The 23,903-nt window shown below is 38.6% G+C and overlaps 3 protein-coding genes and 1 long non-coding RNA gene across 7 annotated transcripts in view; 2 read left to right on the top strand and 2 right to left on the bottom strand.

Moving 5' to 3' along the window:
* FANCM (FA complementation group M) overlaps window positions 1–5,636 on the top strand; it is a 106,300-nt gene extending 100,664 nt beyond the window's left edge. The window contains exon 25 of the mRNA XM_081548451.1: window positions 5,021–5,636. The gene's annotated coding sequence lies outside the window, so the exon portion shown is untranslated. The remainder of the gene's footprint in view (window positions 1–5,020) is intronic.
* MIS18BP1 (MIS18 binding protein 1) overlaps window positions 1–11,714 on the bottom strand; it is a 48,627-nt gene extending 36,913 nt beyond the window's left edge. For 2 of the 4 annotated variants that reach the window (XM_081548457.1, XM_081548460.1), the window contains exons 1-4: window positions 11,415–11,714; window positions 4,610–5,232; window positions 1,507–1,626; window positions 870–1,336 (exon numbers count right to left, since the gene is read on the bottom strand). In XM_081548457.1, the coding sequence (XP_081404583.1) occupies window positions 870–1,336; window positions 1,507–1,626; window positions 4,610–5,141 (1,119 nt within the window). In that variant the 5' untranslated portion in view covers window positions 5,142–5,232; window positions 11,415–11,714. Of the gene's footprint in view, window positions 1–869; window positions 1,337–1,506; window positions 1,627–4,609; window positions 5,233–11,128 lie in introns of all 4 variants that reach the window. The other 2 variants (XM_081548459.1, XM_081548458.1) reach the window with 2 other exon arrangements.
* Window positions 11,514–23,903, top strand: part of LOC145529015 (uncharacterized) — a 67,631-nt gene continuing 55,241 nt past the window's right edge. Inside the window, exon 1 of the long non-coding RNA XR_014070833.1 lies at window positions 11,514–11,616. This is a non-coding gene — a long non-coding RNA (uncharacterized LOC145529015). The remainder of the gene's footprint in view (window positions 11,617–23,903) is intronic.
* The window catches only part of TGM5 (transglutaminase 5), a 30,910-nt gene continuing 29,705 nt past the window's right edge, over window positions 22,699–23,903 (bottom strand). The window contains exons 11-12 of the mRNA XM_081548469.1: window positions 23,382–23,515; window positions 22,699–23,218 (exon numbers count right to left, since the gene is read on the bottom strand). Coding sequence (XP_081404595.1) covers window positions 23,065–23,218; window positions 23,382–23,515 — 288 coding nt within the window. The 3' untranslated portion in view covers window positions 22,699–23,064. The remainder of the gene's footprint in view (window positions 23,219–23,381; window positions 23,516–23,903) is intronic.

Here is a 23,903-nt window from a genome sequence, read left to right as displayed (position 1 = left end):
ACTTATATAAGTAATCCAAATGAGTCATAGTGTTCATCTACATAAGAATCACATTCTATTTTATATAGCAATAAGGTAAAAACTCTTATGCGTAATTAAACAGAAGATGGAGACAGAGACTGAACTGAGGTTGTACTGCAGTTTGTTCTACTAATACAATCCAGAATCAATTACACTTTAAATATTCTTATGGCAAATATCTTAACCACTAGGGGAAAAAGCCACCTAAAATCCTGAGGTATCCATTAAAATACCAGAGCCACAAAAGACACAATAACTTAGAGAAAACAAGTTACATAGTATACATTTCACCATCACTCTTCTCCCTATATAATTAGAGCATTTTTTCTTTAAAAGTTGATTTGGAGTTGCATTCAATTTCCTATAAACTATAAAGGTGATTGCTAGTAATCTATATTTAGTATTCTATTCCAAAGCAAACATCTGAACAGCTCCTCTATCCATGTGATTCTCCAGGCAAGAATACTGGAGTGGGTTGCCATTTCCTACTCCAGTGTGACAACAGTAAAACTTCTCAAATCTTTAGATGCTATAATTCCTTTCTCTTTTAATTGCTCTGTTAATAGAACACCAAGAATCAGGAAAAAAAAAATTTAAGAACAAGAATACCTCAGTATTCATCCCCAAAGGGAGTTGAAGACTATGCAACTAGTGATAGAGCAAAATAAGACTTCACGCCTGGGTCTTCTTACTTTTAATCCACTGCTCATTTCACTAGGCCACACTGCCTCTACACTAAATATTAACAAAAACCCAAAATGAACCTGTTAATGAGAGAGCAAAAGAGCTTATGCACTTTAAGAATGAGGGTGAAAACAAGTATTTATCTGCCTTAAAATTGTTCCTACCTTAACTTTAACTCCATTTGTAATAGTTTGGCTTATACTTGGAGAAAGGTTCCAGGCATTTGTTTTTGATCTCTGAGGTACTGTTATATGAAATTGTGGAGTTGCAAGCACAATTTTACAAGTATCATTCATGGAACCTGAAAAATCAGTCTCTCTGTGCATTGTTTTCTCGTTTCCTTCCTTAATTTCCTGTTTTGAAGTGCCTTCTGTTGTAATCTTACTATCACCAGAAACCAGTAGTCGATCACCATTCTCAACATCAGGACCACAAAGAGTCTCAACAGTGGTATTTGGGGACTTTTCACAGGTAGAATCAATGTCTTCTAAAACAAACATGTCCTTTTTGGATTTATTGGTTGCAACTGTATTCTCCTTTGAGTGAAGAATTTGTCTAGCCAGCTGAGCTCTAGTTAGTGCCCTGTTTGCAGTTGCAACACTTTTATGTTCTTGGTTCAGAACTGGAAGCTCTGCAAAAAATACAAAACCAAACAAATTTTATAGATGGATCATATGAAATGAAAAGAGAACAACAGAAAAATTTAAAACTTTTAATTGCCTACACAGGGAAAATAATTATCTAGAACATTTAACCATACATTCAAATAACAAACTAAAAACAAAACAAAAAGCACTTTACCATAAGTTAAATTATGCAGAGGCACCTTCTTTTCCTGCTGATATTTAATCTTTTGCTTGACCGGCACGAAAATATTATTTGATGATTCCAGAGGAACTTCTTGGACTGAGGTTGAGTTTTCTTTTTTAAAGGAAGAAGTTGTATTAGTCAGTAAGAGAAAAAAATGCCTTTAAAAATCTTGGAATAAAGACTTAAATTCAGTAATGATCAGACCAACAGAGTATACTTTAATATATGACAGTTACATTAAGTTTTTGCCCTTATTATCTCCTATCTTCAATGCATTCTCTATACTGTATTATGCTGAGAAAGAATTTTTAAAAAACTTCTCCACATTACCTGCCAGCTCTAGACACAAGTATACTACTGGACTTAGAAGCCTAGAGATCTGGAATAAAATTCTGATGCTGCCACAAATCAGATATGTATATGTCAAGGTCATATATCAAGTGCCATCCTGTCTTGAAAATTCTGATTTTTCTTCTGGTTGCTGGAAATTTCTAAAATGTGTACGAACAGGTGTAACGGATTTAAAAATCAAAATGTTGAGATTCAGTAGCAGACTAAGTCATAATTTATACTTCTTTGATATCTCTTTAGCAGGTCTTCAAAGACACAAATTTGGTAGGCTTAATCACTAGACAAACAGGAACTAACAGCATTGCTTATATTTTATTCTGCTTTACATCCTAAATGGTTAAAGTTTTGTATCTTGAATATAGAAATGAGTTTCTTTCACATAAAAAGGGGAAGGTAATAGACTTAAAATTTGTACCAGAGAAGGAAAAACTGAATTATTTTACATGTTTAATTTCAAATATTATACTTGAAAAAACTGGTAGTGATTATACTTTAATACGTATGTTGCTTTGGCCTTAGAAACCTCAAAATAAAGATTTTATTATAATGACATGTCATAAAAGATAGATAAGTTTCTATTTCTTTAAATCATTCTACTAGAAATGGCAGGGCAATGTAGTACAGATGAGTAGATAATTCAATCACATACAACACGGTACAGAACACAGGCCATTTATTTCAGTTCAGGGATCCATGTAGGGACTCTCCAAAAGATCTCTAAAATTATATACAAAATCTGTGTTTGTATATATCTGTATTTTCTAGGAAGTCAGCAGATTCTCAAAGCAGTCAGTTATTTCTTCCTCTTTCTAATCCCAGTTTACATATAAAACATGCTATAATGTACATTATTTTTCTTGCTTCTCCCTTTTCTCTTAGACTGTATGAGATTTGTATATTCACCTACCTCCATCCTCAACTCCCTTAGAAAACTGCTTTTGTGTCAAAATACATCACTGTCTTTGAACTGCAACAATATACCCACAATCTATTATGTAGCAGTTAAGAGCATGAGCTTTCTAATAGATATCTGTATTTAACTCTCAGCTTACCACTTACTTACTACCTGTGAGACACATAGCAGACGTTAATTTATTTAAAAGCTCCATTTCCTAGACTATTAAATGAGCATATATCCATAGTGTTTGCTGAAAGGAGCAAATGAGATAATGCACGTAAAGTATCTTTATCAATTACTGGCTTCTGAAGTTACCATTCTGGTTTTTCTTCCTCATCTTCTCAGTGCCTTTCACTACTTTCTGCTCTTTATTCTAACTTCTAAATTTCAGGGTGCCCCAGAACTTATCCTTAAATGTTTTCTCTGAAAACATTTCAACATACACAGTTTTTTCAAGTATAATATACTTACTCCTTGATGATCCCATCTAATCCCATAGCTTTAAATACCATTTAGGTGCTAACGACTCCAAATGTATTTCTCAGGTAGGCCGCTTCCCCAAATTCCAACTAATTTTTTTCAACAGCCTAATTCACATCTACACTTCAATTTTTAACAGACATATCAAAATTGACATGACAAGAAACATAATTACTGAGTCCTCAAAACTATTCCTGGAGAAGGCAATGGCAACCCACTCCAGTATTCTTGCCTGGAGAATCCCAAGGACGGGGAAACCTGGTGGGCTGCCGTCTATGGGGTCACACAGAGTCGGACTCAACTGAAGCGACTTAGCAGCTGCAGCAAACTATTCCACCTCTGTCTGCCCCACCTCAGTTAAACTGCTCCATCCTTACAGTTGCTTGAGCAAAAAAAACCCCAAACCAAACATATCACCCAGGTCATCCTTTATACCTCTCTTATATTCCATACTCCCATCTCTCAACATATATCTGAAGGGACTTCCTTGGTGGTCCAGTGGCTAAGATTCCATGCACTCCCAACACAGGGGCCTGGGTTTGATCCCTGCTCAGGGAACTAGATCCCACATGCCACAACTAAAAGATCGCATGTGCCACAATTAAGACCCTGTGCAGCCAAATAAATAAATAAATAAAATATTAAAACAAATTAACCCCCCCCAAACCCAAAATCTATCTGGAATTCAGCAACTCCTTATTATCTCCACTGCTGCCACCTGACCAAGCCAATGCTATCTCTCACCTGGAATACTAAAATAACTATTTCAAATTAACAGCTAGAGTGATACTTTTAAAATATAAGTCAGACTGTGACATTCCTCTGCTCAAAACCCTCTAGTGGCTCCTTAATTTGCTCACAATAAAAACCCAAACCCTTATATTTACCTATAAGGCCCTTATAGGACCCTCCTAAAAGACACATTATCTGACCCTCTCCCTATTTATCCCCTCCTCCCCAGCTGCCCATTCACTCCTTGGTAATCTCCTAGCTAGTCTGCATGCTTCTATTTCAGGGCACTTGTACCAGCCACAAGATATCTATCTGTATCTATTGCTTCCTTCAGTTTTTTTGGCTCAAATACCACCTTTTCATTGAAACACTGACCACCCCATGAAAAATTAAAACCTGCTCCAACTCTCCCCATCATGCTTACTCTGCTTTCTCTTTCCAGATCATTTCTATTATATTCTAAAATATACTTATTTAATGATTTGTCTGCCACCACCTAATGTAAGCTAGCTTCATTAGGGCAGAGATTTTTGTTCATTTTGCTCACTGCTGTTCCCTGAGTATCTAAAAGTGTCAGACACAATAAACACTAAACACGCTATAGCTTTTTAACCAACACATAATAAAACTAACCTCTTAGTGAACTGTTTTCTGGCTGGAATGATTTGTTGTTTTCCTTTTCTTCACAGAGGTAGGTATGCTGTAATATTCTTTCCTCAGCTCCATTAGGAGTGAAACTTTCATTTTGTGTTGGTTCCAAAAAACTGTTTCTTGATGCTTGTTCTTGCTTGTTGCGTAGTACTTTTTCTTTCATTCTTTGAAATATTTTTCCTGGTGATTCATAGCTTGCTTTATTTTTAAATTCATCCTTGTTGGGCTTTATAGCACTGATATCAAGAGAACTGTTAGAGGGAGTAGCCTCCGCAAGCATGGTAGACTGAAATACATTTTTATTATTAAAAACTGCCATTTCTACAAACTGACTCTTTTTATGATTATTCAGTTTTAAAGAGGATTTCTGATATTTCACCAAATCTTTTACAGGAGTAAGTGTGCCTGAAGGAATGCTGTCAAAAAAGATCGCATGCATGGGCATATTTCTCCTTTGAGAAGATGTCTCTGAAGACAGGCAAATTCCTGGGTGTTTCAAAGGTGTTGCAATCATCTTGATAAACAGGAGCAACAAATTCCCTCTAACAGAAAATTCACTTAAACACAATTTTCAGGATAGACCTTCAGCAGGGGGCCAGAAGAACCTGCAGTTCAATATGAAATCAATTTTTATCATGCTTCCATGCAGAAAAAGTTAAGTTTATTTGCTTTCCATAATAACATTATACAAAGTAAAAGGTTTAATTGGTTCATAACAACACTGGATAATCTATACCTCACAAAGCAGACTAAGATTTTATATTTTTGTTAAAGTTTCATTTATTATTTTTCAGTGATAAACAGTTTGGTTTTTAAATTTATTCTCTGCAAAAAAGCAGCTTCCACCAAGTCTTCTACTTCATCACTCTAAGAGCAGAATTTTGAATATTTGTTTTTGAAATTTACTTGAACCTCAAGTCCTGGAGGTTCCAATCTAATATTTGCATCAAAAAACATTAAATGACAGCTGCATATGGCAATAAATTATGAAAAGATTAAGTTTCACAAATATGGTTTTTCCTTTTAGGAACTTAAATTTTCTTTTTTTTTTTTTATAAATTTATTTATTTTAGTTGGGGGCTAATTACCTTACAATACTGCAATAGTTTCTGCCATACATTGACATGAATCAGCCATGGGTTTACATGTGTTCCCCTTCCTGGACCCCCCACCCACCTCCCTCCCCATCCCATCCCTCTGGGTCATCCCATTGCCCTGGCCCTGAGCCCTTGTCTCATGCATTGAACCTGGAATGGCGTTCTGTTTCACATATTATAATATACATGTTTCAATGCTATTCTCCCAGAACGTCCCCCCCTCACCTTCTCCCTCAGAGTCCATAAAATTGTTCTATGCATCTGTGTCTCTTATTCTGTCTCGCATGTAGGGTTATCGTTACCATCTTTCAAATTCCATATATATGCATTAGTATACTGTATTGTTGTTTTTCTTTCTGGCTTACTTCACTCTGTATAATGGGCTCCAGTTTCATCCATCTCAGTAGAACCGATTCAAATGTATTTTTTTAATGGCTGAGTAACATCCCATTGTGTATAGGAACTTAAATTTTAAGGCAGCAGCTACATGACATATCCTAATGAAGGTTAAAAATCCATTCAATTTTTAAGTTAATAATTTCCAATCCTGATTTCTGTTATGCTGCAGAACTTTTTAATGTGAGATTTTAGCTTAAAAAAAAAAGAGCTCAAATCAAAAGTAAATTATATTCATTATAATTTTCTAAACATTTACTGCTGCTTAGAATTTTTAGAGGAAATCATGTACTTGGGCATACATGGTCTTAGACTTGTTTTAGCTTGTTTCTTACATATAAATTTTATTTCCCACACCTAGAAATTTCTAGGTGATGAACCATACAGTTGCATTCTGCTATACTTGGTAAATTAATACAATATTTTAACCTAAAGGAGCTTAGAACTTATAAGTCTAGATTTACAGCATCTCTTATCACTGAATATAACTGTTCCAATCAGTCTTTGATCATATAAACATAAGAAATGTATTTCAGAAAATATAAATTCATTCAGACCAAAGACATCAAGTATCTTTATCTACAGTACCTTCTATGAGAAATATATAAATTAAAAATTCATATACAAACTACCATTTTATTTGATATTTTATAAGAGAAAAAAAGAAGGAAATATTCCTCAATAACAAGAGCTGACAAAGATACCCAGTATCTTAGGAATGACACAAAACCCACTGAATTCAGCAAATATGTATTAGTACATATAGTCATGCATTTGGCAAGATATTAATGACAGGAATCCTGTGCTTGGAGTTATAATACTCACTGGCCATTCAGTTTAAGGTCTCAAAAACAAAAATGAATAAACTGGGACAACTGCATGGAAAGATGGCAAAGTATGTGCAGGTTTACACAATCTCATTTCTTAAGAACCTAATGAAATGCTCAATAATAAGTATAAACTGCTAATAAATTAGCAGAAATAAGAACAGACCAATCTGTAATACAATAGTTTCTCCTCCCGCCACCTTCTCCCAGAGGGATACATTCCAAGGCCACCAGTCAATGCCTGAAATTATGGATAGTGCCATATCCTATATATAGTGCCATAACCTATATATACTATGTTTTTCCCTTTACATACATACCTATGGTAAAGTTTAATTTGTAAATCAGGCACAGTAAGAAATTAACAATAGTAAAACAATTATAACAATATACTGTAATAAAAGTTATGTGAATGTCACTTCACTCAAAACACAAATTCAATGCCTTTTCCACTTCACTAAGCACTTATCATGCACTGTGGCTGTAACTTTTGCAGTTTTGGGGGTCAACAGCAAATCCTGCATGCATTTCTTTTTCCTTCTTCACAAATAGGAGATTCATTTTTATCCAGACCTTAGCAATCTCAGCATACAATTTTTTTCCCTCATTAAGTCAAGAGCTTTCACCTTTTCACTTAAAGGAAGCACTTTACAACTTTTCTTTGGCATACCCAAATTGCCAGCGGCACTACTCTTGTGATTTGGGACAATTATTAAGTAAAATTAGGGTTACCCGATGGAGAAGGAAATAGCAACCCACTCCAGTACTCTTGCCTGGAAAATCCCACGGACAGAGGAGCCTGGTAGGCTACAGTCCATGGGGTCGCTAAGAGTCGGACACGACTGAGCAGCTTCACTTTCACTTTTCCCTTTCATGCACTGGAGAAGGAAATGGCAACCCACTCCAGTGTTCTTGCCTGGAGAATCCCAGGGACGGTGGAGCCTGGTGGGCTGCCGTCTATGGGGTCGCGCAGAGTCGGACACGACTGAAGCGACTTAGCAGTAGCAGGGTTACCTGAACACAAGCACTATGATACTTCAACAGTCCATCTGATAACTGAGAGGACTGCTAAGTGACTAGTGCACGGGATATGCTGGACAAAGGGGTGATCAACATTCCTAGAAGGACAGTGTGAGATTTCATCATGCTACTAAGAAAATCATGCAATTTATTTAAATTGTTTTGATTGGCGTATACTTGCCTTACAAAGTTGTATTAGTTTCTGCAAAGTGAATCAGTTATACGTATATATATATCCATTCTTTTTTAGATTTCCTTCCTATTTAGGTTCCTTCTAGGACTGAAGACAAGGTGAATTCTAAAATGGTATGCTTGTGCCTTCATTAAATGCTTAAAACTATTTGAAAAATCTAATACTTAAAATTTACTCTGAAAACTGACATGCTGATATACTAGGGAAAAAATTGCTATTTATTCAAAATAAAGACTCAGGCATGGGAAAACTAGCTATGAGTATGAAAAAGTAGCTATGAGTATCTAGAGTATCTAGAAAGCTAAACAACTGTTATCATGGATATAATACTGAATTTAACTTTTACTCTTCTTCCTAAGAAGACATAAAAAGTTCTAGGAATTTACTGTTGTGGTAGTAATATTAATAATAATTATAATGGAATGGGTTGAAACTCCCAAGGCACACTAACCAAAACTGGGAGATAGAGTTGGGAAAAAATGAGAGGAATAGTAAGTTAACTGACAAATGATATACTTGGAAAAAAGTGCAGCACATAATATATTGAGTTGGCCAAAGAATTTGGTTTTTCTCCTAAGGTGGTTCTAGTAGAGCTAATTGGTCTTTAACTTCATTCAAAATAGTTCTGTCGGACTGTATTGTGACAGCTGTCATTCACAATGCATTAAAAAAAAAAAAAAGATTAGTGAACTTTTGTGTAGACATTTTAATATTAAAAATGGAAGAAAAAGGTCACATTTTTGGCATATTATGCTTTATTATTTCAAGAAAGGTGGAAACACAACTGAAATGCAAAAAAAAAAAAGATTTGTGCAGTGTATGGAGAAGCTACTGTGACTGATCAAACATCAACCCTGTCAAAAGTGGTTTGCAAAATTTTGCGCTGGAGATTTCTTGCTGGACAATGCCCCCTGGTGCAATAACCATCTGAAGTTGATAGCAATCAAATTGAGAGATTAATTGAGAACAATCAACATTATGCCATGTGGGAGATAGCCGACATACTCAAAATACCCAAATCAAGCACTGAAAATCTTTTGCACCAGTTTGGTTATGTTAATCCCCTTAATGTTTGGGTTCCACATAAGTTAAGCAAAAAAACACTTCTTGACTGTATTTCTACATGTTGATTCTCTGCTGAAATGTAACAAAAACATTCCATTTTTAAAACAAATTGTGACGTGTGATGAAAAGTGAATACTGTACAATAATGTGGAATGGAGGAGATCATGGGGCAAGTGAAATGAACCACCACCAACTATACCAAAGGCTAGTCTTTGTCCAAAGGTGATGTGTATGTGGTGGGATTGGAAAGGAGTCCCCTATTATGAGCTCAAAGAACTGCTCCCAATTAGACCAACTGAAAGCAGCACTCAACGAAAAGCATCAGGAATTAGTCAACAGAAAACACATAATCTTCCATCAGGGTAACACAAGCCTCCATGTTTCTTTGATGGCCAGGCAAAAACTGTTAACAGCTTGTCTGGGAAGTTCTGATTCATCTGCCATATTCACCAGACATTGCATTTTCAGATTCCCATTTATTCCAGTCTTTACAAAATTCTCTTAATGAAAAAAATTTCAGTCTCCTGGAGGACTATAAATGGCACATGGAAGAGTTCTTTGCTCAAAAAGATAAAAAGTTTTGGAAAGATGGAATTATGAAGTTGCCTGAAAAATGGCAGAAGGTAGTGGAATAAAATGGTGAATATGCTATTCAATAAAATTCTTGGTGAAAATGAAAAAGGTCTTTCATTTATACTTAGAAACCAAAGGAACTTTTTGGCCAACCCAATAGATAACATTCAAAGAAATCAAATGAATCAATTTAAGAAATGGTCAACATAAAAAATGGCCAAAGGACATGAAAGGCATTTAATAGAATACAAATGGCCCATGAATGAGTCAAAATGACACTCTATTTTACTAATAAATGAAGAGATGCAAATTAAAACAGTAAGACTTCTTATGTTTATCAGATTGGTAAAGGTTAATTTCAAAATATAGGTGTGCATGCCATTGATCAATAAATTCCACTTAAAATTTTCCTTACAGAAACATCTACATAAGAATGCAAATACATATGGGGTAATAATATTCAACATCTACTGCATCTATGTCAGACACTACTTAATCTTACAGCAATTCATAAGAGTTAAGTACTGTTATTATCCCCATTTTGCAGATGAGAAAACTAAGGCATAAAGTGGTTAAATAACCAGTCCAAGGTCCCACTGACAATTAAGAGCAGGACCCCAGTCTATCTGATTTCAAAGTCTAAGTTCTTAAACAGGCCCTATACAAGGCTGTTCACGGAAGTACTAAACTAAGTAGAAACAATCTAGATGGCTACCAAAATTCTGCTGTTCACTGAAGCACCGGGCTAACTAGAAACAACCTAGACGTCTATCAATATGGGACAAAATTCTGCTTTTGTCATCCATATAACTGAATTTTGTGTATTCAATAAAAAGATATACATACAGACACACACATACACACTCTGACATAGAAAGTAGCTGGAATATACTAATTTAAAAAGCAGCAGAACAGGACGTACAACTGAATTTCTGTTAAAAAAAAATACAGGAGTACACGCAAAGGGGAAAAAAATCTGATTAAGATACTGTAAAAATTGTAAGTAGCACTTATCTTTTTAGAGAGGGATGACGGGGCCTCCCGTTTCCTAAATAATTTTATTTACATCTGAAAATGTTTGCAATATGTAATTTAATCAGAAGAAAACACAAGCTAGATGGATAAATTGTTTCTTTAGCTCTGTGGATCCTGGGTTCCCAGGTGAAGAATCGGGCAGTGACGCACAGAATATTTCTACTTGGTAATCTAATTTTTTTTTCCTAGACGTGATTTTAGAACAAAAGCCTAGAGCGCTCATCACTGAAACAAAATCAGAGGGAAAGAGGTCTGCTCTCTTGATAAATACAGTAGACACGCAACAAATACACACCGAATGAACGAGTGGTCCTGATACCGCAGCCAAAGACAGAAACGTACAAAAGTCCGCGAGAGCCCAGAAAGCTGAAGCGCTGGGACTCGCGGCGCCAGAAGAACCGGAGGCAGAAGCTAAGGTAGAGGGTCGGGGAGGCCGTACCTTGGGTGAAGAGCCTGGCCGGGCGAGACGGCAGCAGTCTGGTCTCGGCTTCGGGGCAGCGGGGAACCTGGGCGCCCTAAGATCGCGCCTCTGGCCCAAGTCGGCCCCACCCCTCAGCGGCCGAGCCCCAGGTGAAACTCACCTTCTCCGTGAGGTTCCCTAACACGAGAACTATTAGGGAATTCAAATTTGAAGAGCCCGCCCTCCCAGCCAGCCTGGGATTGGCGCGCTCAGGAATTGCGTCACCGTGCGTCTCACTGGGACTCCGGAAGCCTGGGGGCGCTTCCCGCTCCGCGTGGGCACTGCTGTTTCCACAAAAACTGGGTAACCCCAAGCTGCGACAGGTACTGGGCAGGCACCTCTAGTCGTCCTTGGACTTGGTTTCTTCTTCAGAGGAGCGCCAGCTTTGCCTTTCGCGGCTCTTCCCGAAATGCTCTGCGGCAGGAAGGCCTACGTCAGACGCGCTACTGCGCATCTGAAGTTTGGTTCTTCTCGGTTACCCTCTTACTCTGGGTGAAAACGGTTATAGCTTTTGGTTATTTGTTGCTTCAGAGTGTGAGGATTTCGCTTGCTGAATATGTTTAAGAGAGCTTTTAAGTTTTCTCTGGCCGTCAGATATTTGAGGCCGAGAAGGAACGTTTTGTTCTTGAGGGGATAGTGGACTAAATGCAAAGTTATACTTGCAGTAGTTATACTTTTTTAACCTAATAATCTCGAACCCTAAGAGCATTCATCTTGACTACTGGGTTGCGTTGCAGTTTGTTACAGTCGCGTTCAGACTTAGCCCTGCCTTAGACTTCTCCCAGTGTACTGTGCTGCCTTTGGCTTAGCGCCCGACACGACGCGTTGCGGGCTGGAAACTTTGTGTAGAATGCCTTGTTTCAGTCTTGGAGAAGGAGGAGCCAGAGGAGTAACTAGAGTTTTCAGCCTTAAATCCGTTCCAGCTCCCTTCCTGCGTGTTCTCTTCATGGACTCCGCCCCCCTCCCCACCAAGTCAACATTTAGGACAGGAGAGTTTATTTTTTGCCTCATCCAAGAAAATTCTCAGCATCCTAAGGATCATGTATCGCATTTGTTCCTAACACTGGACGGAAATAGTTGTTATGGGTTAATTTTTTCAAGTGACGTTTGAGATTCCCTCCTCTGAATCATATATCCATAAATCTTGTGCTCATCGAATATTCAGAATCTAAAATACACTTTTAAAACATTGAATGAATGCAAGTAAGGAAAAGAAACCAGTTGGGAGTGGGAGGAGAGAAGCAGGTCTGCATAGAAATTTATGATTGTGCAGCATAATGAGAAAATAGCTGGACATGGATTTGCACCAAATTTATGGGAAAAACTGGGTGGCGCTAGTGGTAAAGAACCCGCCTGCCAATTCAGGAGATGTAAGAGATGTGGGTTCAATCTCTGGGTTGGGAAGATCCCTTGGAGGAGGACATGGCAGTCCACTCCAGTATTCTTGGCTGGAAAATTGCGTGGACAGAGGAGCTTGGTGGTACAGTCCATGACGTATCAAAGAGTTGGACACAACTGAAGGGACTTAGCAAGCAAACCAAACTTGAAATATATGTTTAGTGAAATCTATGAAATACACTTTGTGGGATAGAGGGACTTTGAAAGGACGGACATTCATACTTAAAAACATCTGAAATAGAGGCATGAAAGGTTTCTGTTCCTGATGATGAAGGTAACCACGGCTTACACTTTCAGCTAAAACAGGAACCTTTAAATATTAAGGGCAGACACTCAGAATTACAGACTTTAATTTTTTAAATTAGCCACTTCTGTTTGAGAAATAAGTAGGATCTAGCATGCTCCAGGGTGAACAGCAACAAGAATTTACATAAGAGTGACTAATAATTTTCCAAGGAAGTCTGAATAACACTTTGTGGATAAAAATGCAGTGAGAAGGTATATAGGCCAAGGGACAACCTTAATCTGTCCAATGGAGCATCAACATGCTGCCTTGGATGGATCCTCTTAAGTTTGTGTTTGCAAGGGTAGGCAGAGCAAACACAAATGGTCAGAGCCAGGCACCTGGGATAATCTGTCCTCAATCTGTAACACTGGGAACAGGTACAGACCCACTTAGGGTCTAAAACACAGACATAGCAAGAGAGGATGGAATTCTCATGTGTGAGAGTTGCAGTCAAGAGATCTGTATCTGCTTAGCCTGGAAGAATACTCTCAGAACCATGGTAATATACTATGGTCCAGTTGTATGCTAATTGACCAAATAGCATTTTGAGAAGAATTAGAAAAAAGACGCTCTTTCATCAAGGCCAGGGATGATTTTGCACTCCAAGGGATATTTGGTAATGTCTGGAAATATAAATGTCATAACTTAGAAGGGTGATACTGGCAACTAGTGAGTAGAGGGCAGATGCTACTAAACATCCTGTAGTGCATAGGACAGCTCTTCCACTACAAAGAATTCTTAAATCTAAAATGTCAATAGTGCCAAAGTTGATAAATCTTACATTTGGAAGATGTAGCCCTGAATTAGGATTTTAGTCTCCTCTCTCTCAACTGTGTTCCCAATGTAAGACACAACTATGCAACTACTACTGTCCTGTGGACTGAAAGGAGGGATGAGGATTGAGTCAACAGAGAGGTTATCCAGGCTTCTTACATAAGGACCCTTCAGAAGAAAAGACTGCCAAGGAGATTGTTATGTGATAGAGACAACATTACAAACACATAAACATACCATTACAAATTGTAGTAAGTGTTATGACGCTGTATCAGTTCGAGTCTTGCAGGAAGCTGATGGTAAGATGGAGTACAAGAGACTTACTGGAAGATAAAGCCTGTGAAAGTTTAAGGGGGAGGAAAAAGAAATGGGCCTGGAAAATTGTCAGGCTTTGATGCAGATCAGACATTTGTGAAAGAAAAAGGGAGAAGGAAGTAGAACTGGGCAAAGAGAGCTAAAGAGTGCAATACAGATTGACAAAGTGTTGGCTAACACAATAGGGAGTTTGGGGGTAACATTTCAGAGGAGATCTCCAGTGGGCCAAAATGGGCAGGTCATGAACTCAATTATGTTGGCCATGGGAAGAACACACTTTGGCTCAAAGGCTTAAATTGTTTTTTAAACTGAGATATAATTAACATAAGGTTATGCTGCTGCTGCTGCTAAGTCGCTTCAGTCGTGTCCGACTCTGTGCGACCCCAGAGATGGCAGCCTACTGGGCTCCTCCGTCCCTGGGATTCTCCAGGCAAGAACACTGGAGTGGGTTGCCATTTCCTTCTCCAATACATGAAAGTGAAAAGTGAAAGTGAAGTCGCTCAGTCGTGTCCGACTCTTCGCAACCCCATGGACTGAAGCCTACCAGGCTCCTCCGTCCATGGGATTTTCCAGGCAAGAGTACTGGAGTGGGGTGCCATTGCCTTCTCCGAACATAATGTTATATTATTATATAAAAGATTGAGGGCAGAAGAAGAGGGCATCAAAGGTTGAGATGGCTGGATGGCATTACCAATGCCATGGACATGAACTTGGGCAAACTTCGGGAGATGGTGAGGGACAGAGAGGCCTGGCATGCTGCAGTCCACGGGGTCTCAAAGAGTCAGATACGAATGGGCAACTGAACAACAACAAAATTGTATTTCAAGTATACAACATAATGATTTGAATTTGTATGTATTGCAAAATGATCAACACACTATGTCTAGTTAACATCCATTAAGACAGATAGAAACAATTTTGTTTTTCTTGCAATGAGAACTTGTAAGATCTACCTTCTTAACTTTTAAATATACAACTCAGTATTTTTAACTGTAGTCATCATGTTGTACAGGATGTCTTTATTTTATAACTGAAAGTTTATACCTTTTGACCACCTTCTTCCATTTGCCCAAACCTGACCCATACCTCTGGCAACCACCAACCTGTTCTGTGTGTCTATGAGTTTAAATTTTTAAAATTTCACTATTAATTGTGAGACTTCTTTGTCTTTTTGTCTTTTGAGAATTGTTTGTCTTTCTCTGTCTGACATTTCACTTGGCATAATGCCCTTCAGCTCCACCCATTTTGCAAATGGCAAGATATCCTTCTCTTTCACAGCTGAATAATATTCCATTGTGTGTGTGTGTGTGTGTGTGTATACACACACACAACATTTTCTTTATCGGTTCATCCATTAGTGGACACTTAAACATTCTTTTCATGCCTTGGCTGTTGTAAATAATACTGCAGTGAACATGGGGGTACAAATATCTGTTTTCTTTTTTATTTGGTTAAATACCCAACAGTATAATTGCTGGATCATATCCTAGTTCTCTAATTTTAAATTTTTGAGAAAACTCCAGTTTTCTATAGTGGCTGTACCAATTTACATTCCCACCAAGAGTGGACAAGGGTTCTCCTTTCTCCACATCCTTGTCAACACTTGTTAGTATGTTGTGTTAGTTGCTCAATCACATCCAACTCTTGCGACCCCATGGACCGTAACCCACCAGGCTCCTCTGTCTATGGAATTCTCCAGCCAAGAATACTGGAGTGGGTTGCCCTTTCCTTCTCCACGACACTTGTTATCTCTTATCTTTTTTACAACAATCATTCATTCTTTTCTTTTTTTGGCTGCACTATGCGGCTTGTGGGATCTTAATTCCCCAGCCAGGGATTGAACTTGTGCCTTCTGCAGTGGAAGCACACAGTCTTAACCACTGGACCACCAGGGAAGTCCCATGACAGTCTTTCTAACATAAGTGGGGTGATAGCTCACTGTGGTCTAAATTTTCATTTCTCTAAGGATTAGTGATGTTGAGTACTTTTTTCCAATATTTATCAGCCATTTCTATATCTTCTTTAGAAAAATGTCTATTCAGTTTTTCTGCTGATTTAAAAATCATATTCTTTCACTATTGAGCTGAGTTCTTCCTATATTTTGGAAATTGACCCTTTATCAGGTATATGATTTATAAGTATTTTCTCCCATTCTGTAGGTTGCTTTTTCATTTTCTTGATGGTTTTCTTTGCTGTGCAAAAGCTTTTTAGTTTGATATAGTCCCACTTGTTTATTTTTCCTTTTGTTGCCTTTTCTTTTGGTGTCAAATCCAAAAAAAATCATTGTCAAGACCAGTGCCAAGGAGCTTACTGCTTGTTTTCTTCTAGAAGTTATATGGTTTCAGGTCTTACGTTCAAGTCTTTAACCATTTGAGTTAATGTTTGTATTTACTGTAAGATAGTGTGTAGGGAATATGCTATGCACAGGCCTCTACTATAATTAACAGGCTCCTCTGTCCATGGAATTCTCCAGGGAAGAATACTGGAGTGGGTAGCCGATCTCTTCTCCAGGGGATCTTCCCAACCCAGGGATCAAACTGGGGTCTCCTGCATTGCAGGCGGATTCTTTACCAGCTGAGCTACCAGGAAGCCCCTGTTTGGCTAACTCCTGGCCTTTAGTGCTCAACTTAAATGCCACTCCCTCCAGGAAGTCTTCCTTGATCCACAATCCCAAGACTGGACTATTTGCCCCTCCTATGCTCCCACAACACCCTATACTCACCCTTATGGTGATTCTCACCGCACTGTATTATAATCCTCTGCTTACTAAATTTAAGTCTTCTTTAAGTGAACTTGTTACTTATTCTTTCTGTTTTTTATGTTTGGTGTTTTTTTTTTTTTTTTGGCTGAGGTATGTGGGATCTTAGCTTCCTGACCAGGGATCAAACCCACACCCCTGCATTGGAAGGTGAGATCTTGACCATTGGACTGCCAGGGAAGTCCACTCCTGTTTATTTTTCATTCTCAACATGCTTAATTTGAACTCCACAAGGGCAGTTCTTTGTCCTTCTTTTGTCCTAGGTGCCTAACTCAGGGCCTGGCCCCTATTAGAAACTCAGTGGATACTTGCTGATGAAAAGAGTAAATGAATATGGTGTTAAAATCAGGATTTGTGAAAGAGTCTGAGAGTGCAGTAGCAGAAATACTCCAAGTCCTTCAGGGGTCACTGCCTCTGTAGGATGCTCCCCTCCATGATGTTTTCCTTAAACCATTTTTCATGACTGTCAGATTATAATTATAGAATGAAATAATTATGGGCTACCTCCAGCTCCATGCTGCCAGAATCCTCCTGGTTCTCAGCCCTCTCTTTAAGAGGACTATCAACCTACTCTGCAATTCCCACCACACCTTTTCCTCTCCCTCTGATTAACTGCACTTACCCTTTTGTTCATATATAATAGGAGTATTTAACTTTTTGATTTAATGCGTGCATTTAATATATGCCCTAAGCAGCTGCTTCAGTCACGTAGCCAGTGCCTAGAGGACAAGTGCATCATGCCTTTCTCCACACAGAACTTCCTGCATTGCTGTGAGAAAGCTGGCGTGTGCCAGGGGAAACAATGATCGAAGTTGCTTTGTGCTCAGTAGGACCATAAACGCCAGCAGCAACCAATAGAAAAGTCTGAGAGTATTTCACTCCCTACCCAAAATCTACCTCACTGTATTATTTGCTGACTTTCTCTCCAGAACTCAGCCATTCACGACCACAACGCACCAGTGGACTTTTACCCAAGGGGTTGGAACAGTTAAGATTGAGGGACTTCTTAGATGTGATTTGGGAAGGGATCCAAAGAATGGCCAAGTGAGAGATTTCCCAGACTTTTTTCTAAGATATAAAGATAGTAGCATGTAGAGACATCTACAAGATGTCTTGGGTAAAGAATCTGCCCGTAATGCAGGAGACCCGGGTTCGATCCCTGGTTGGGGAAGATCCCCTGGAGGAGGGCATGGCAACCCACTCTAGTACTCTTGCCACAAGAATCCTCATGAAGAGAGGAGCCTGGCAGGCTGCAGTCATAGGGTCACACAGAGTTGGACACAACTGAAGCAACTAAGCAGCAGCAGCAGCAGAGACATCTCCAAAGGTTTTTGTTTTCCTAACTCAATCATGACTTATAGACCATACGTAAGTGCCTTCTTTTTTTTTTTTAATTTAATGTTGAGTTATATTTATATACTATTATCAGTATTTTATTAGTTACTGATGTAAACTTATGCAAGGAAAAATACTTCTTGTTACTCATATTATTATCTCTCTTGGTCAATAGATTAGTCCAGTATGAATCTAGGAGTTGATTTGCTTGTTACTGGTATTAATATTAAGGTAAAGCTGTTGTTGAGCTTGAATGCTTTCTTTTTTTTTTTTTTTTTTATAAATTTGTTTATTTTAGTTGGGGGCTAATTACTTTACAATATTGTAATAGTTTTTGCCATACATTGACATGAATCAGCCATGGGTTTACATGTGTTCCCCTTCCTGGACCCCCCACCCACCTCCCTCCCCATCCCATCCCTCTGGGTCATCCCATTGCCCCGGCCCTGAGCCCTTGTCTCATGCATCGAACATGGAATGGTGTTCTGTTTCACATATGATAATATACATGTTTCAATGCTATTCTCCCAGAACGTCCCACCCTCACCTTCTCCCTCAGAGTCCATAAAGTTGTTCTATGCATCTGTGTCTCTTTATTCTGTCTCGCATATAGGGTTATCGTTACCATCTTTCAAATTCCATATATATGCATTAGTATACTGTATTGGTGTTTTTCTTTCTGGCTTACTTCACTCTGTATAATGGGCTCCAGTTTCATCCATCTCAGTAGAACCGATTCAAATGTATTTTTTTTAATGGCTGAGTAATATTCCATTGTGTATATGTACCACAGCTTCCTTATCCATTCGTCTGCTGATGGACATCTAGGTTGCTTCCATGTCCTGGCTATTGTAAACAGTGCTGCGATGAACATTGGGGTACATGCGTCTCTTTCAATTCTGGTTTCCTCGGTGTGTATGCCCAGCAGTGGGATTGCTGGGTCATATGGCAGTTCTATTCCCAGTTTTTTAAGGAATCTCCACACTGTTCTCCATAGTGGCTGTACTAGTTTGCATTCCCACTAACAGTGTAAGAGGGTTCCCTTTTCTCCACACCCTCTCCAGCATTTATTGCTTGTAGACTTTTGGATAGCAGCCATTCTGACTGGTGTGAAATGATACCTCATTGTGGTTTTGATTTGCATTTCTCTAATAATGAGTGATGTTGAGCATCTTTTCATGTGTTTGTTAGCCATCTGTATTTCTTCTTTGGAGAAATGTCTGTTTAGTTCTTTGGCCCATTTTTTGATTGGGTCGTTTATTTTTCTGGAATTCAGCTGCAGAAGTTGCTTGTATATTTTTGAGATTAATTGTTTGTCTGTTGCTTCGTTTGCTATTATTTTCTCCCATTCTGAAGGCTGTCTTTTCACCTTGCTTATAGTTTCCTTTGTTGTGCAAAAGCTTTTAATTTTAATTAGGTCCCGTTTGTTTATTTTTGCTTTTATTTCCAATATTCTGGGAGGTGGGTCATGGAGGATCCTGCTGTGATTTATGTCGGAGAGTGTTTTGCCTATGTTTTCCTCTAGGAGTTTTATAGTTTCTGGTCTTACGTTTAGATCTTTAATCCATTTTGAGTTTATTTTTGTGTATGGTGTTAGGAAGTGTTCTAGTTTCATTCTTTTACAAGTGGTTGACCAGTTTTCCCAGCACCACTTGTTAAAGAGATTGTCTTTTCTCCATTGTATATTCTTGCCTCCTTTGTCGAAGATAAGGTGTCCATATGCGCGTGGGTTTATCTCTGGGCTTTCTATTTTGTTCCATTGATCTATATTTCTATCTTTGTGCCAGTACCATACTGTCTTGATGACTGTGGCTTTGTAGTAGAGCCTGAAGTCAGGCAGGTTGATTCCTCCAGTTCCATTCTTCTTTCTCAAGATTGCTTTGGCTATTCGAGGTTTCTTATATTTCCATACAAATTGTGAGATGATTTGTTCTAGTTCTGTGAAAAATACCATTGGTAGCTTGATAGGGATTGCATTGAATCTATAGATTGCTTTGGGTAGTATACTCATTTTCACTATATTAATTCTTCCAATCCATGAACACGGTATATTTCTCCATCTGTTTGTGTCCTCTTTGATTTCTTTCATCAGTGTTTTATAGTTTTCTATATATAAGTCTTTTGTTTCTTTAGGTAGATATATTCCTAAGTATTTTATTCTTTTTGTTGCAGTGGTGAATGGTATTGTTTCCTTAATTTCTCTTTCTGTTTTCTCATTATTGGAGTATAGGAATGCAAGGGATTTCTGTGTGTTAATTTTATATCCTGCAACTTTACTATATTCATTGATTAACTCTAGTAATTTTCTAGTAGAGTCTTTAGGGTTTTCTATGTAGAGGATCATGTCATCTGCAAACAGTGAGAGTTTTACTTCTTCTTTTCCTATCCGTATTCCTTTTGTTTCTTTTTCAGCTCTGATTGCTGTGGCCAAAACTTCCAAAACTATGTTGAATAGTAGTGGTGAAAGTGGGCATCCTTGCCTTGTTCCTGACTTTAGGGGCAATGCTTTCAATTTTTCACCATTGAGGATAATGTTTGCTATATATAGCTTTTATTATGTTGAGATATGTTCCTTCTATTCCTGCTTTCTGGAGGGTTTTTATCATAAATGGATGCTGAATTTTGTCAAAGGCTTTTTCTGCATCTATTGAGATAACCATATGGTTTTTTTCTTTCAATTTGTTAATGTGGTGTATTACATTGATTGATTTGCGGATGTTAAAAAAACCTTGCATTCCTGGGATAAAGCCCACTTGGTCATGATGTATGATCTTTTTAATATGATGTTGGATTCTGTTTGCTAGAATTTTATTGAGGATTTTTGCATCTATGTTCATCAGTGATATTGGCCTGTAGTTTTCCTTTTTTGTGACATCTTTGTCTGGTTTTGGAATTAGGGTGATGGTGGCCTCATAGAATGAGTTTGGAAGTTTACCATCTTCTGCAATTTTCTGGAAGAGTTTGAGTAGGATAGGTGTTAGCTCTTGTCTAAATTTTTGGTAGAATTCCGCTGTGAAGCCGTCTGGTCCTGGGCTTTTGTTTGCTGGAAGATTTCTGATTACAGTTTCGATTTCCGTGCTTGTGATGGGTGTGTTAAGATCTTCTATTTCTTCCTGGTTCAGTTTTGGAAAGTTATACTTTTCTAAGAATTTGTCCATTTCTTCCAAGTTGTCCATTTTATTGGCATATAGCTGTTGGTAGTAGTCTCTTATGATCCTTTGTATTTCTGTGGAGACTGTTGTGATCTCTCCATTTTCATTTCTAATTTTGTTGATCTGATTCTTCTCCCTTTGTTTCTTGATGAGTCTGGCTAATGGCTTGTCAATTTTGTTTATCTTCTCGAAAAACCAGCTTTTAGTTTTGTTGATTTTTGCTATGGTCTCTTTTGTTTCTTTTGCATTTATTTCTGCCCTAATTTTTAAGATTTCTTTCCTTCTACTGACCCTGGGGTTCTTCATTTCTTCCTTCTCTAGTTGCTTTAGGTGTAGAGTTAGTTGATTTATTTGATTTTTTTCTTGTTTCTTGAGGTACGCCTGTATTGCTATGAACCTTCCCCTTAGTATTGCTTTTACAGTGTCCCATAGGTTTTGGGTTGTTGTGTTTTCATTTTCATTCGTTTCTATGCATAATTTTATTTCTTTTTTGATTTCTTCTGTGATTTGTTGGTTATTCAGAAGCGTGTTGTTTAGCCTCCATATGTTGGAATTTTTAATAGTTTTTTTCCTGTAATTGAGGTCTAATCTTACTGCATTGTGGTCAGAGAAGATGGCTGGGATGATTTCAATTTTTTTGAATTTACCAAGCACATCCCCAGCTGAGCTTGTCATCCATTCTTGGCAAGCTTCCTTGCCCCTTGATGACATCATCATCCTTTCATGGGGTCGCAAAGAGTCAGACATGACTGAGCAGCTAACACTTTCACTTTTCACTCATGTGCATGCATATGGCTGAGGCATTTTGATGTACAGCAGAAGCTTTTTTTATTGACATATTTATTGTCTATCTCCCCACCCCCAGGATGGAAGCTTCAGAGGGCAGGGACTTTGCTTTATTTACTGCCTCATCCTCTACAGTCCATAGAGTCGCAAAGAGTAGGACACAACTGAGTGACTGAGCCTGCATGCACTTTTACACTTAGAATGGTGCCTGGCACATACCAGCCACTCAGTAAATGTTTCTTTACTCTCTCTCTTTTTTTTTGTTTTGTTTTTGAACTTTTTATTTCATATTGGGGTATAGCCAGTTAACAATGTTGTGATAGTTTCAGGTGAACAGTGAAGCGACTCAGCCGTACATATACATGTATCCATTCTCCCCTAAACTCCCCTCCTATCTAAGCTGTCACAGAACACTGAGCAGAGTTCGTGTACAACCTTGTTGGTTATCTGTTTTAAATATAGCAGTGTGTACACATCCATCCCAAACTCCTCGGTAAATGTTTCTTGAATGAGTTGAATGGGCTCAAGCAGTAAAACAGGAGGACACTCACTCCCAGATGGAGCTGCTGTGGGGGAAATGATGGGTGTCTGGGCACAAAGATGAGAATGAGAGCTGAAGTTTATTGGTACTAAGGAAGCAGCCATTGCAATGACAAAGGGACAGCTGCTCAGCCAGTCTTCTTCTTTTATGGACATCTGGGAGTCATTAAATCAAGTCTGCAATTCTGGACTGCATGGCCAGTCTCACAATTCTGTATAGGACACTGTGGAATCCCTGGGCCCTGAGCAGGGTCCTCAGTGAGCAATGCAAATGGTCCAGGGGGCTATCCATTGCCATTTTCTCCTCTGCTGCTCACGTCAGAGCCAAGAGAAGCCTCTGTTTGGGTGGGGAATGCCACAGCTTGCATTTGAACTTGCTCTTTCCCTGAAGCCTAACATCTACACATCCAGCTCCTTGTCCCAGAATTTATAACCCAAAGTCTATATAGACGTTCCTGTAACCTTTGATGTCCTTAAACTTGTTGCTCCTCAGATTCGCTTGGATTTGCCTTTGGCCACTCTTGAAGGGGATAGTCTCCAGAGTGAGGCTGGCTCTGTGATGGGGTTTGAGGACTCCAATGCTGCAGCAGAGAAAACAGACTGTCAGAAAACCATGGGATTATGATAACCCCAGAGACCCTTTCTACTCAGAAGCCAGACTTCCCCTTCTCCTATGTCTAGAACAAAGGACAGTTCCACCACGAGGATAAGATGGGAGGGAGAGTGGGCACTGCCAGCACTCACAGGACTCTCTGCTGTCTTCTGAAGAGACCACTTCCTTCCACAGTCAGCACACAGTCTTCAACCTGCTCCGAGAGGGGGTTTGAAAATACCACATGTATAGAGAGCGGCTGGTTCACAATGGCTGCTCCTAAAACCTGAACAGGGAAATCCAGAGAGGAGAGAGCAGAGAATTAGTCTCATCCCCCAGTTCATCAGACATTTATGGAGGGCACTGTTCCCTAGATCTGCTTCCTAAAGAACTAGATTTCCATGGCCTGTGTTTTTCCAAGTATGGACAACTTAGTGGATTGTCATTAACATTTGAAATAGATCAGCACCACCAAACCAGTTCTTCAACAAAGGCTAAAAGATCTTCTCTAGACAGGAAACACAGAAAAGGTTTATAAAAATGAACCCAAAACAACAATGCAAATGGTGATGGGATCATATTTATCAATAATTACCTTAAATGTAAATGGGTTAAATGCTTCAACCAAAACATAAAGACTGGCCGAATGGATACAAAAACAAGACCCCTATATA

The sequence above is a fragment of the Giraffa tippelskirchi genome, chromosome 12 (genome assembly GCF_054371585.1).
Source record: "Giraffa tippelskirchi isolate mGirTip1 chromosome 12, T2T-mGirTip1v1.2.pri, whole genome shotgun sequence".
Classification (NCBI taxonomy): Eukaryota; Metazoa; Chordata; class Mammalia; order Artiodactyla; family Giraffidae; genus Giraffa; species Giraffa tippelskirchi.
This window is presented reverse-complemented; position numbering and strand designations above follow the sequence as displayed.